Source organism: Schistocerca nitens, chromosome 2, assembly GCF_023898315.1.
Source record: "Schistocerca nitens isolate TAMUIC-IGC-003100 chromosome 2, iqSchNite1.1, whole genome shotgun sequence".
Taxonomy (NCBI): Eukaryota; Metazoa; Arthropoda; class Insecta; order Orthoptera; family Acrididae; genus Schistocerca; species Schistocerca nitens.
In genome coordinates, this window is record NC_064615.1 from 563,629,950 (window position 1) to 563,645,754 (window position 15,805).

General features: G+C 39.4%; 1 protein-coding gene across 1 annotated transcript in view; it reads left to right on the forward strand.

The window, feature by feature from the left end:
- Nucleotides 1-15,805, forward strand: part of LOC126236605 (RAD50-interacting protein 1) — a 120,184-nt gene that overhangs the window by 72,630 nt on the left and 31,749 nt on the right. The window contains exons 6-8 of the mRNA XM_049946042.1: nucleotides 2,996-3,221; nucleotides 6,532-6,697; nucleotides 11,505-11,673. Of these exons, the coding sequence (XP_049801999.1) occupies nucleotides 2,996-3,221; nucleotides 6,532-6,697; nucleotides 11,505-11,673 (561 nt within the window). The remainder of the gene's footprint in view (nucleotides 1-2,995; nucleotides 3,222-6,531; nucleotides 6,698-11,504; nucleotides 11,674-15,805) is intronic.

The following is a 15,805-nucleotide window of genomic DNA, read 5'->3' on the forward strand; positions in this document are numbered from 1 at the left end:
ATCTGGTGTGAGAGAAATAGAGGAAAGAGAAATAACTTGTCAAAGTTATCACCATTAAAATGTAGCCAATTTAAATTTATTGTGCTCTTACTTATTTAAATGATTATTTTTGTCATTCATAGAAAAAAGGTTAACCTTTCATATTTCCTCAGTGGAGGGAAAAGGGTCATTGGACTAGGAGCACTAACTCATTTAGACAACAAATGGAGCAAGAAAGTGGGTGTAGTTTTTTTGTGTAAATTGTCTAAGAGTTTAGTGTGTTAGACAGAAAACCTGTGGAAATATTAGTTCATTGTTGCAGACTGGTATTTAGGCCCATCTTTTTATGGTTATGAATGTAGTGCCCATAACTACACCATCTTATTCAATTAGCATAGGCTTCTTTTGAGAGTTTACTTTATGTGACAATGTGAAAGGGCACCATCAGTACAAGGAAACTACACAAAGAATGAAGATTGATAATAAATAAACTGTCCTAAAATATTTCCGAAAATGTATATAAACAAAAGGACTTTTTGATATAGACATGCCCAGGCTAAACCATTGGTCCTAGAAACACGAAATTTACGGTGTACCTTCCAGATATGGTGTAAGCACCAATTAAGAATTTTTCTCTAAACGCACAAATGTGGGACATCACCTATCCAATTAGGATTTTAGAGTGTCATTTGCTATGCACATTGCATCGTGATCCATGCTGGAACTTAAAAGTGTCATTAGAATATGTCACAACACCAAAGCCACTGGCTTCTCACATCATATGATCATAATTTGAAGCTAATACTTTGGGTGGGCACTACTGTGATGTTGATGAAAAATGAGAACATTAAACCCATCAACACCCTGTAATGGCACTTGGGAGCAAGTTCTAGTTTTACGTTGCAATATAGTCCAGACTACTGTTTTAACAAGATCTGCTCAAGGGTGAACAGTGTTCGTGCTGCTGCAAATTCTGTTGATCTCCAGTGATCTCCCATTTAATTTCAATGGACCATAGTTTCATTTCAAAGTGTACTTCACAATCAAATGAACATTCACATTCACCGGAGTAGATTTGTATATCCTCATCACACAGTCTGGCTATTTTGATGCCACCCACTAAAATTGGAAAGAACAATGTTTACAAAGAAGTGTTATGCTTTTTACAACATACAAAGTGATGCTTGTCTAAATGTATGAGGGTAAGTCAACTATTATCTGCAAAGTAGTTATAAAATTTTATTATTATCAAATAGGAAACTTACAAGAACATAATTTTTCAACATAGTCTCCTTGCGTTTCACCGCACTTGGACCATCATTGTACAAGCTTCCTGATGCCCTCATAAAAGAAGATTCTCGGTTGAGCTGTGAGCCAGAAATTCACCACTTCTTTCACTGCTTCATTTGAGGCAAATCAGCAGCACCTTAATGCCCGTTTGAGTGGACCAAATAAGTGATAGTCAGAAGGGGCAACATTGGGACTATATGGAGGATGATCCTGTACTTCAAATTTGATTTTCTGGAGTGTTTCAGCAGTGTGGGCAGCAGTATGCGGACAGGCATTGTCATGCAACAACACAACACAACACAACAAAACACCTTAGTGTTTGCTTCGAATTGCAGGCTTCAGCCTGGCAGAAAGCATCTCACTGTAACGTAACTGTTTATTGTTGTGCCCCTTTACCCATAATGTTCCAGTACTGGACCTTGTGCATCCCAAAAAACTGTAAGCATCAGTTTTGCTGCAGACAGCTGGGTCTTGGACTTTTTCTTGCATGGCAAATTTGGATGTTTCCATTCCATACTCTGTCGTTTACTCTCCGGATCATAATGATAGATCCATGTTTCATCACCAGCAATGATCCCGTCTAAGAAGTTGTCCCCCTTCATTACCATAGTGATTCAAATGTTTTTTGCAGATGTCCAAGTGCGTTTGTTTATGCAGCTGTGTGAGTTGTTTTAGGACCCATCTTGCACAAACTTTCTGAAACCTAGTCTGTTGTGGATGATTTCATAGGCATAACCATGACTAATTTGCAGACAATGTGCCACTTTGTCAATAGTTAATCGTCTGGCTAAGAGAATCATTTCATGTAAACGCTCAATGGCTTCTTCATTTGTGGCGGCAAACAGTCATCCGGCTCCTTCATCGTGCATAACACTTGTGCAACCATTTCGGAATTTTTCAATACATTCGCAGACACTCTGTTGTGGAAAAACATTGTTCCCGTACTGTACCGAAAGTCTTCGATGAATTTCGGCCCCTGATACACTTTCCGACCACAAAAAATGGATCACTGAACGTTGCTCTTCTTTGGCGCAAATAGACAGTGGAGCAGCCATGATTAACAGCATGGCAGCGATAACGAAACTAACCTAGCAACTTGAAAATTGCAAAGATATAATAACAAATAAACAAAGCATGCGTCATCAACGTAGAACAACAGTACTAACAAAATAAACAAAAATATAACCAAATTGCAGATAATAATTGACTTACCCTCGTATGTGCCACTTATGCTCCAGTGTCACTTCCAGCACTTTTAATCTGATGAAACTAACTAATGTATTCGATTCCACCATAGCTATAGTAACCTCTGTCTACTTCCAGCATCATATTGTCATCACCTTCACTTTGTCATAAGCTATACTTCTGTCAATTTTTGTTATGGTTGAGCTTATAAATATGTGAATACTGTGTTTATGCAATGTGTGACATGTATCAAAGATAGTTCTTTAATGTTTGGTCTTGTGTGTTGTACACAAATTTACAATAGTACACAGAGGAGTGTCTTTAAATTCTATACAAAGCATCAAATACACCTAGTGAAATTATCAACATTTAATTTGTGTGTGTGTGTGTGTGTGAGAGAGAGAGAGAGAGAGAGAGAGAGAGAGAGAGAGAGAGAGCATCTTTAGGGATGCACAGTGGTTCCTACTCTATAAGTAATTTATGTATTTATTTCCTAGAAATTCATGCAAAAACATTCTTTTTAGGCCTGTTTAAATTTCAGACTGAACTGATTCGGGGTCTAGTACAGCTGGCTGTGGAGAAACTGCACAATGAGCTGCCTTCTCTCCAACAGGATGATGCTCTTTTCTCTCACTTGGTAGATGAAGCACTAGGTTTTGATCGAGAACTACGAGATAGTTTCAATTACCCACCAAAGCAGCCTGGTGTCATACGTGTTTTGACACAAGCCCAAGTGTTTGTTAATTGGATTAACATGGAAAAGAAATGTAAGACATTGTCTCACATATATACTATTTAAATAAGTAATTGTCAGGAAAATATCAGTTTTCATTTGTACACTATGCCTACATTTATAGATAATTAATTTTCTAAAACTTTACGTAATTATATCTTTGTATCTATTATAATTTTGTTTTTTGCTGCCATGGGTTAGCATAATTGAAATGAGGGTTATAACACGAGAAGGAATATTTTCCAGTTATCAAGAGAATAACCAGCCTTAAACTAGTGTGTGTTTCAGAAATGCAGTAATCTCATTACTGATTGCCCACATATATGGTATGTATGTCATATTATACTGCTTTCTGTGATGTGTGCAGTGTGTGTGACATAATGTGGACACCTCTAACGATGTGCAAGAAATTCGAAGTACCAAAATGCTGTGTTCGAAGGTGGTAGTGTAGCAAAGTCTTAGTAATGTGCCAAAGTGTTAATGTGCATACTTTTTAAAACTGCTGAGATATTGAAACTTTTTCTTTTCTTTTTTTTTCATCAAAAATTGATTGAGAAATGTCTTTATAAGCATTAGGTACCATAAGTATTAGGTACCATTCATCTCAGAATTGTAATCTACAAAACAATAGTCTATGTCTGTTTACATTTTGTGCATGGTTTCAATGCTGGTTCCCCCTTCCCCTTTATTTTTAATAAAAATTTGAATTTCTAGTTAAATAAGAAAAGAGAAGAGTTTTCTGGCAATGTAAAGAAACACATTAAACAAACTTAGAGTTCATATCTCATGACTCTTTTATGTAATGCATAATGAATCACACTCATTTTATAAAACAGCCCTTTGCTGTTCATTATGCCATTAATAGTCAGTTGTTTCAGTTATCTTCACATTCCACACCAGACTTATTTCATCCTAACAGAGAATAATTTATTAAGTCATATTTTATAAATTACTGGAATATCACAATGATCATCTGTCTACAGCTACAGTCATACTCTGCGAACAGCTGTGAAGTGCATGCAGATAGTATGTCCCATTGTACCAGTTATTTGTACTTCTTCCTGTTCCATCCATGTCTGGAACACTGGAAGAATGACTGTTTAAATGTCTCTCTGCATGCTGCAATTAATCTAATCTTGTCCTCTTGATCCCAACAGGAGTGATAGATAGGGTGTTGTATATTGCTAGTAATGATTTTAAGCCAGTTCTTGAAACTTTGTAAGTAATCTTTCTTGGGATAGTTTGTATCTATCTTCAAGTGTCCACTAGTTCAGTTTCTTCAACATCTCTGTGGCACTCTCCCATAGGCCAGACAAACCTGTGACCTCTTATGCTGCCCTTCTCTGTATACATTCTGTATCCCTAGTCCTATTTGGTATGGGTCCCACACACTTGAACAGTATTCTATGATAGGTTATACAAGTGATAAGTAAGCAATCTCCTTTGCAGACTGATTACATTTCCCTAGTGTCCCGCCAATAAACTGAAATCTGCTCCACGCTTTACATTATGACTGAACCTATGCTATTGTTCCATTTCATATCCCTTGAAAGCATCACACCCAAGCATTTGTGCACCGCCGCCGTCAGTGTCAGCCAGTTTGCCGTGGCATACGGAGCTCCATCGCAGTCTTTAACACTGGTAGCATGCCGCGACAGCGTGGACGTGAACCGTATGTGCAGTTGACGGACTTTGAGCGAGGGCGTATAGTGGGCATACGGGAGGCCGGGTGGACGTACCGCCGAATTGCTCAACACGTGGGGCGTGAGGTCTCCACAGTACATAGATGTTGTCGCCAGTGGTCGGCGGAAGGTGCACGTGCCCGTCGTCCTGGGACCGGACCGCAGCGACGCACGGATGCACGCCAAGACCGTAGGATCCTACGCAGTGCCGTAGGGGACCGCACCGCCACTTCCCAGCAAATTAGGGACACTGTTGCTCCTGGGGTATCGACGAGGACCATTCGCAACCGTCTCCATGAAGCTGGGCTACGGTCCCGCACACCGTTAGGCCGTCTTCCGCTCACGCCCCAACATCGTGCAGCCCGCCTCCAGTGGTGTCGCGACAGGCGTGAATGGAGGGACGAATGGAGACGTGTCGTCTTCAGCGATGAGAGTCGCTTCTGCCTTGGTGCCAATGATGGTCGTATGCGTGTTTGGCGCCGTGCAGGTGAGCGCCACAATCAGGACTGCATACGACCGAGGCACACAGGACCAACACCCGGCATCATGGTGTGGGGAGCGATCTCCTACACTGGCCGTACACCACTGGTGATCGTCGAGGGGACACTGAATAGTGCACGGTACATCCAAACCGTCATCGAACCCATCGTTCTACCATTCCTAGACCGGCAAGGGAACTTGCTGTTCCAACAGGACAATGCACGTCCGCATGTATCCCGTGCCACCCAACGTGCTCTAGAAGGTGTAAGTCAACTACCCTGGCCAGCAAGATCTCTGGATCTGTCCCCCATTGAGCATGTTTGGGACTGGATGAAGCGTCGTCTCACGCGGTCTGCACGTCCAGCACGAACCCTGGTCCAACTGAGGCGCCAGGTGGAAATGGCATGGCAAGCCGTTCCACAGGACTACATCCAGCATCTCTACGATCGTCTCCATGGGAGAATAGCAGCCTGCATTGCTGCGAAAGGTGGATATACACTGTACTAGTGCCGACATTGTGCATGCTCTGTTGCCTGTGTCTATGTGCCTGTGGTTCTGTCAGTGTGATCATGTGATGTATCTGACCCCAGGAATGTGTCAATAAAGTTTCCCCTTCCTGGGACAATGAATTCACGGTGTTCTTATTTCAATTTCCAGGAGTGTACTATTAGTGTGTCCCTAGTTTAACAGAATCTCCTACCAGAGTTATCATCAAAAGCAAATACCCAAAAGCAACACTCATAAAATTTTTGTTTCTTTATAGACAGTCTTCAGTTTATCTTAGCCAACATACAGGATATGTTTAGTTTTTTTGAGTACTGTATAATTGGTAGCTATAGTGACAAAAAGTACATATAAGTGAAGCCCTGTTGTAATAAAAAACATCTCCTTTTTATTTATGATGCAATATCCATATAGTGCTATTGTGGCATATTCTGACTTTCAATTTCAGCAGTTTTTGTCCAATCTTGTTCAGTTTTCAGTCCCAAGAAAGTTATGATCTCTAGATAGAATCAGTTTCTTTTTTAAAAAAATTTATTGAGATTGTGAACTACTGCATTATGCCTTGAGCATTAAATTATGCATTTCATTTTGATAGACATGCTTGTATTTTACAGTCTGCTTTGGCTCTGTGAAGAGTTGTTTGTTTTAATAACACAGATGTTATGAAAAATTTAACAGATGCAGTAGAAAAGATGGATGCTATGCTGAGCTCAGAAACTGCTTGGCAGCCGTTAACAACAGCAGATGTTGATGAATTGCGTATTACTGAAGTTGGTGAAAGCTTCTTGACACTGCTACTCACCATTACAGAACGATATAGCTGTCTTCCCCAGCCTGGACACAGGTATGTTGCATAAACTGTGTGCTAATTTTTCTGTACTGCATACTTCTCTCTGTTTCTTGAAAGCAGGCACCTGTCTTTTATGTTGAGTATAGAAATAAATGTCAGCATGTTTCTGAATTCCTCTTAGTCTCATAGGATTTATGGAGAGCACTGGGCAGATAATATTTTAAACAATGACTCATGTTTGAGGAGGTAATGCTTCTGTGCTATATGCATAAAAATAATTTTGCGTGATTCCAGTATTTATTACATTTTGAACCAACTAAGTAATTGGTATCAATCTCCAGTGCTAACCACTGTAGTAGCAGTAGTAGTAGTAGTAGAAGAGGAAGAGGTATTAAGAGCATAATGTGATACGTGAATACTGTACTTTTGTTTTTACATTCTCTTAAGTATTGTTTGTAGGGGGAAAAATCCTTGACTCGACAGTGGAGTGTATATCATAATGAAATTTTAAATCTGTTTGGTGGACCAGGAGTCAAAAGAACTCTTGTTATTAGCAGACAGTGAATGCACTTTATTGATTGAGCTAATGTGGTGTGGGTTGTGTATTGGCCTGGAACTTCAGTCTTCCATTGTCTCTCTTCTGCCCTCCAGACTCCACAGAGACTTCCCCGCAGTCATTACTGGATTAAAACTCCTGAGAAAAAGGCTGTAACAGAGAATGGCTTAGCATTAGCCGAATGGCTGTAGGAGGAGGAGGGGGAGGAGGAGAGCGTGGGTGACTCATGGTAGTTTTAATTGAATTAATGATTTGGCAAATAATTGGTTTGCATGATGATTAACAAAACAGTAAATTACAACCAATGCCTTTCAAGTAATTATTAAGTCCTTTTCTGCAAATAGTCTCTTTCTTACCTTTAAAAAAAATGCAATATACAGTCACGAGCTAGGAAGTGGGAGGGAAAACTTATAAAATTTTTCCTGTGCTTGTGGGGGAAGCATCTTAACCAGATGCAACACTTTCTACACTTTCAGATTCAGCAATATTTACATTTTGAATCATTAGAAGAAGTCAAAGACAAACTTATCAATAAATTAACTTATTTTGACTGTTTTCATTTACTAAACTGGGGTAATATTCGCCGCTTTACCTCGGAGGATGTCTCCAGCACTTAGAGACGAAACATCAGGGGAGAATTTTATATATCGACCACGGCCCGAAAGTTTTAAGTGAATCATATTTATTTTGGTGTAGTAGACTATGTACCAAATATCCAGAGGACTGTCGGCTGCTATTTATAAATAATATTTAGTCTTTATTTATTTTCCCTGTACATACAAACAAGCTGTTTCCAAAAGTTTGAAGCTGAAGTGGCCTGTTGTTAACTGTAGAAAGATCAGCTTGAACATAAATTTCATCCACCAGCCTTGCAGCATATGACCAGGGTCTTGCAGTTGGCTGCAGATGTAGATAATATGCATTGTGGTCAGGGGAAGATCACACTTCACCATATTGACCTTTCAGTGCTGCACTCACACTCGCACCCTGTTCAGCTGGTTGGTTGATTTGGGGGAGGGGACCAAACAGCAAGGTCATCAGATTAGGGAAGGAAGGGGAAGGAAGTTGGCCTGTGCCCTTTCAAGGGAACCATCCCAGCATTTGCTTGAAGTGATTTAGGGAAATCACGGAAAACCTAAATCAGGATAGTTGGATCCGGGTTTGAACTGTCATTCTCCTGAATACAAGTCCAGTGTGTTAACCTCTGTGCCACCTTGCTCAGTCCCTGTTTCCCTCTTTAGTATGCATCACATACCGCAGGGGGAGTCACTACCAAAAACAAGCTCTTATTTTTGGCAGATTCCATTTTTCTCTTCCATATCTTCAGGCAATGCCTCTGGAGGGCATCCACTAGCAACTGTGTCCTTTGCAAGAAACTTTTCCTAGATCATAGACGTTTTCCTGCAAGCCATATTCCATGTATTTTGTGCAGGGCTCCATCTTCATCTTCTCCATGTCTGACACAATGCTATGTCACTAGTGAGATAATACAGTACCACAGAGAGCTTAGAAGTTCTGCACTGGAGGTAGCTACAAGCGTCTCATCACAACACACAGTGACACATTTCTCTAGCTTCAGCCTTCTTTCCAAGTGTAGCAGCACCACTGTCTAGAGCAGAGTAGTTGTAAACAGTTACAAGCAATGTCATGTCTAACATTGACAGTAGTTGTGGCTTGGCACCTGATGTCCAGCTCATCAGGATACAGATGGTGTTCCTTGAAAAGAGTCTGCCTTTGATTTTGATACAGTTGATGCAGTTTAAGTGTTTACACAGGGTATAAACCATAAAATATAAGCCAACAGGTATACCAAAAACTTGCACCACAGATATTGCAGAAATGGAAAGTGCTATTGATATGCCATTTTTGCAGACTGGATTGGTGGTCAAGAACTCATATTGTTTGCCAATAAATTGATTGTAGTAATACTTAGAAAGTGTGTTTTTTGTGCAAACATACACTTTTTTAAAATGGAACAATGGCTATTGGCATTGTTGTTGTGGTTGGCATTAACAAACTAAAAGTAAGATAAATTAGAATGTCAGTAGTGTTTGTTGCAGGATTCTAGTCTGAGTTGTTTATGGGACATCGTATTTTGAAAACTTTCACACCAACACTTGTTTGTGTAATTGCTAGGTTGTTGCTGTTGTTGTGGTCTTCAGTCCTGAGACTGGTTTGATGCAGCTCTCCGTGCTACTCTATCCTGTGCAAGCTTCTTCATCTCCCAGTACCTACTGCAACCTACATCCTTCTGAATCTGCTTAGTGTATTGATCTCTTGGTCTCCCTCTACGATTTTTACCCTCCACGCTGCCCTCCAATGCTAGGTATGATGTTGTTATGTTTGCTTACAGTGTGCTTACATGTTCCTTAAGTGCAATGTGACTTGCTACTCAGTTAGTGTGTGACAGTTCAAGCATTAGGTCTTGAGTGGACGATGGAATTTACCAATGCAAAAAAAGACGATATGTTCATCAGGCATAGTTTGTATGTCCTGGTAGACAACGTCTTTCAGCTTTCTGGCTTTCCCCACAGAAAAAGTCTGAAAGCGTCAAATCCAGGGAACAAGCTGGCCAAGGTACAGGTTCTTTGTGCCCAGTCCAACAATTTGTAAACAGTTTGTGGAGACATGCTGTAGTACTTGTGCACTACAGACTGGACAGCCATCATGTTGGTACCACGAGTTCCCCCTGGTCTGCAGAGTTACATCTTACAGCATCCATAGAAGATGGCCTGTCAGGAGGCTGGATACTTGTGCATGTTCAGTGTTCAGTATTTTGCCTGACTCATGCCCCTTCCTCGTGCAGTTGTGTGGAAGCTAAACTACGGATCAACTTCAACAGTTGCAAAAACATTAATTTCATCCTATTCTGTCATCTCTTGTTTCCTTCCGTTACATTGTCTAGGTGTTACGCTACTTCTTTCATGTAACTAGTTGAACAGGTTGATAAATTACTGCTGAGATGGTTGACATCTATTGGAATATCTTGACGCATACACCATACATGAATGAACTGCATTCTTCCTGCAATCTCCAGGTATCGCACTAGTGTCGAAATTCTGGGGAAAATAAAAATGTTCACTTTTAAGAAGTGTCCGCTATTCAGAAAAAGATAAAAATAGGGTATACAATATGGTTCATACAGTGTGCTGTAGATAGAAAAGTATACTGTACAACTGTATACTGAGTAAGTACTGATTAGGGAATATAAACCAGTTAGGAATAAAATAGTCATTAATAATAAAGCAATAGAGCAGGCTTACAAAATAGTTTATCTTGAATGTGATATTACTTATCTATCAAACGATAAAGTGAGTAGAAAACTACAGACAATACAGTATGTATGTGGAACAATCGGATGGTATATTAAAAGCAGCAAAAGAGATGCATTGTAACTGTATAAAGTCATATCAGTACCAACATTGTTACATGGATGTGAAAGTTGGACACTTACTAAACACCACATCAGAAGGGTATAAAGTGTAGAGATGAGATCTCTGAATGCAGTAGATAGTCACAGTTATCTAAGAGGTAGAGAAATGAAGATTTCAAGACAGAATTAAACATATTTAATCTGATTGGAGTTGTAGTGAAGTACAGGATCTACCAGAAAGCATCTGTAACAATAATGCAAGAAATTAGAATACCAAAGTTACTACTGAATGATAACCCTTAAAACAAGGAAGAAAGTATTTGACTGGTTACCAACCCTGGTTATAAGGCTGGTTCTATTATCAGTAGCTGGAAGAAATGCAGTGTTACATTTTACTGCCTATTGACACTGCTCCTATCTTACTGTTCTGGACTTACCATGCACCAGAAGAATATAGTAGCTGTCGTTGCATGTCCTAGTACTTAAAATTAGCCAAAGTACAGGATGGCTATAGTTAAAGTTTGAGTTTCAAAATGCTGTAAAAGTAGAACTGCTGCTCAGAACAACATCAAATTTGATGGAATATTATCAAAGGAGGTGGAAAATGTTATTGAAATAAAATGGACATACCTCGTAGATAGCAAAAGTATTTTCTGTAGCTGCAGCTGCTAAAGTGCAAAGAAATTACTCCAGTGGACTTAGGACAATCCAGTCGGTTGGGCTAGATTAAGTTCACTAGTAATTTCATAGACAGCACACTGTCCAATACACTGAAATAATTGTACCTACCTCTTCAGCTATGACAAACTAAAAAATGTTAGTATGTTGTAGAAATAATGTTATTGTATTGTCACCCTTTATAATTATTAATATTGGTGAAGGCTAAATGAAAGGGTACATTTTATGAATTATGTTTTGTTCTCACATTTCAGGTTACAATTTCTGGAGCTGCAGTTGGAGTTGCTGGATGACTTCCGTGTCAGATTGCTTCAGTTACTTAATGAAGAACGACTTGAAGATCCACTCACCTCTCGTTTACCTACTATTCTGAATACTATTGCCTACATTTGTTCTGTACTTCAGGAATGGTCTCAGCTAACAGTTTGTATATATTATTGTGCTAGACATGATACTAAATATACTGAGAATAGTATTTTTGTAATAATGCTGTGTGACTTTATGGTTTCAGGAATTCCCACAAACTCTCTTCTTAGAAAGTTTGAATTCCACTCTGTGTGGAGTACCTTTTCTTACAACATCCTCATTGAAAATATTTAAAAGATTTGTTGTTTATTGTTTAGATTGGTCAGCATACAGCACAACATTAAACAGATAGGTGGACTGCCATAAATTAGCATGTCACTAGCATTTTTGCATTGTAGTAGAGCTTTCACTCTCTCTGCTGATGTTATGGGGTTATTTTGCTGAAGTATGTACTTATTCTGCATAGTACAATTCACCTAGAGCAGTATATGGAGTAAATAGTTAACTTTTAGAATGAGTGTATCACTCTGTGGTGGAGCGTGCAGTGTTATAGGACTTCGTAATGGTTGAAGTTGTGAGCTCAACAGAGGCTTGAACCAGAACCTCTGACAATGATTACAGAATTGCTGGCATGAGAAAGTATGTGTAAGTGTGTGGGCAAGACTTAAGAACAAATAAGATGTGATTCTCAATACAAATACACCAGAAAATACATCCGATGAGATAAGTGTGTGCCCCATGGAATCACAAGAAAAGAGCTGAACACCCATGTGCTTGTCCCCCACAGCCGGAAAGTTAATTGATGCGTTATGCAATTTTCCTTTTTGATATTATTTTCATGTTGTAAGTACAAATGGAGACTTAAATTAATGTTGTGAAAATTAGTTAACTAATTCCCACACAGCTGTAAAATGAGAATGATCCTTACTGCAACTACCAACAGTTTTCAATATTTAAAATAAGGCTCGCTCCTCTGTGTCTTGTCTTTCTTCCATTTCATTAATAAAAGTTACTTTAGGCATTAAAAAAATCAACTTCAGTATAAGTTATGTAACTAAATGAAAACTGTATTTTACATCACAGAAACTCGCATTCAGCATTTTTATGAAAGTATAAGATGTTTTTGATTTAGTTACTTCTGGTGTGATTATTATCAAGATCTTGACAAGCTGCTACATTTTTACCACACTGATTTTATGTCATATCAGTCACATACACTTCATGCAAGGAATGAAACAGCTCATGCCCATAATTAAAAAACTGCTTTTAATAAATAATTTAAATTTAAATCACATAGTCAACCAAAACTGCTGTTTTTGTTCAGCTGAAAAAAATATAAAAGCAATAAGATAAAGAAAAATGGCTATGAATGTGCTGAAGGAAGCAGTACAATTCCTCAAGGTGGCCAGTTTTGATGTCATTCAGTTTCACTCCTACTTTCCAGACTACTCAGAAGCTCTCCAGCCTATCTTGTCAAGGTAGGGCCCCAAGAAGTGAGGATAACACAGGAAACGCCTTAGCCACAGTCTGTGAGTCTTTAACAGGGGCAGGTCCCTTTTTGATACACCCAATTTTACTGTGTCAACCAGTTTTATGAAGTTGCACGGTCTGCCACAGAATAATATATTCATTCTGGAGGAAGATCGAACATTACATCAAAATAATCATCTTTGTGGTGTGTATCGAACAGCCGACAAATAGCAGTGAAAATAGTAAAAATGTGATCAAAAGTATCCGGACACCTGGCTGAAAATGACGTACAAGTTCATGGTGCCCTCCATTGGTAATACTGGAATTCAATAGGATGTTGGCCCACTCTTAGCCATGATGACAGCTTCCACTCTCGCAGGCTTACGTTCAATCAGGTGCTGGAAGGTTTCTTGGGGAATGGCAGCCCATTCTTCACAGAGTGCTGCACTGAGGAGAGGTATCGAAGTCAGTCGGTGAGGCCTGGCACGAAGACGGCGTTCCAAAACATCTCAAAGGTGTTCTACAGCAATCAGGCCAGCCCATTGCTCTTCAACAGCGGGAAGCAATAACATCAGTGTAAGCCCATGCTGTGATAGTTCCATGCAAAGTAACAAGGGGTGCAAGCCCTCCTCCATGAAAAACATGACCACACCATAACACCACCGCCTCCAAATTTTACTGTCGGCACTACACACACTGGCAGGTGACATTCACCAGGTATTTGCCATACCCACACCCTGCTCAGATTGACACATTGTGTACTGTGATTCGTCACTCCACACCATGTTTTTCCACTGTTCAATTGTCCAATGTTTACGCTCCTTGCACCAAGCGAGGCGTCCTGGGCCATTTACTGATGTGATGTGTGGCTTATGAGCAGTCGCTCGACCATGAAATCCAAGTTTTCTCACTTGCCGCCTAACTGTCATAGTACTTGCAGTGGATCCTGATGCAGTTTGGAATTCTTTTCTGATGGCCTGGATAGATGTCTGCCTATTACACATTGCGACCCCCTTCAACTGTCGGGGGTCTCTGTCAGTCAACAGACAAGGCCAGCCTGTCTGCTTTTGTGCTGTACATGTCCCTTCACATTTCAATTTCAATATCACATCGAAAAAAGTGGACCTAGGGATGTTTAGGAGTGTGGAAATCTCACGTACAGACGTATGACACACGTGACATCCAATTACCTGACGACGTTCAAAGTTCGTGAGTTCCACGTAACACACTGTTCTGCTCCCTCACAACGTTTGATGACTATTGAGGTCGCTGATATGGAGTATCTGGCAGTAGGTGGCAGCACAATGCACCTAACATGAAAAACGTATGTTTTTTTTTTTTTTTTTTTTTTTTTTTTTTTTTTTTTTTTTTTTTTTTGGGGGGGGGGTCTGGATATTTTTGATCACATGGTGTATTTTTAGTGTTTTACATGAAATAAATTAATGGAAGTGTACTAACAGAGTAAGTTTATATAAATGTCAGTGTAAGCTTTTGTTGCAGACTCAATTTCAGTTGCTTGAAAATACCCCTGAGCAATGAACCATCTCAACTTATGGTTAGTAAAAGTCAAGTACAGTCTATGTCACTCAACTCAGGAATGGGTTTCCAGGCTTGCTGCAGTCTTTCATTCATCATGGCTCTAGGATAGGAAGGGTGGTAAGCACACTGTCCCAGCTGCCTTTTATCCACATGAAAGATGCCCGATATTCTCTTTTGTGATAGGCTGCGTAGACATGTGCCCATCCTGGACGGACTGGAATGAGGAAAAATACCGACACTGGGATTGAACCTGGGACCTTCAGGACTCGAATCTAATACTCTACCCACTAGACTACCACCACCACTCTTATGGTTAGAGCAAGACTTAAAAGCATCGGTGCCAGCCTGTTCAGCGAGTTTGTTGCAAGAATAAAGAAAAGTCAGTACACATCTCTGCGACAGTTGAATTAAACTTCAGGTTTAATTAAGTGGGACAGTGGGAAGCCATAGAATGACATGGTGGAATGTCATATCTGAAATTTGTTAAGTGTCCAAAATACTATATTCAGTTACTGAGACCCTTATTCCCATACATAGCTCCCATCATTGCTGTTATGTTGTCGTTCTAATGAATGTTTCTATATTATATGTCAACTTGCCGTGAACAGATTTCTGAGAATGAGTAAATAGGAAACACATCTACAATGTGGGGTGTAAAACAATTTTTGAGGGACCCAACCACATCTAAAATTGGCAACTTGAGGCATACTGATCAATGGAATTTGAAATGTGGTTTATTCATCTTGTAACATAGAATTTTCTGTTAGTTTGATTTGATGTCTAGGATACATGTCAAAAAAAAATTAAGTGAAATGCAGATATTTATATTATTTTATATATGTTTCTGAGATACTGCTCCAAAAACACATACTACACTTTCCAGTATATGGAAATAAGGTGTATAACTACCTTGTTCAAACTGTGAAACTGTCCTCAATTAATTCTTCAATAGAATAATAATACATTTCCATCACAAGAGTAAAGAGTAATCTTTTCAGTGAAACAAGCTCCATGCTAAATATATTATTGCCACTTATTTTATAGTAAATATTTAACCCCATATGCCCTGGTGTTTGGGCATAGAGCCTTAAACGGTGTGTCGGGAATTAAAAACTCTGCAGTTATGACTAAACCAGAAAGAGGTTAGTATATGCTGATTTTTATGTAAGAATAACACCACCTCATGTACTGGGTGGTTATAATTAAATTTTCTGTGCTTTAGTCAGTGTAGACAGAAAAC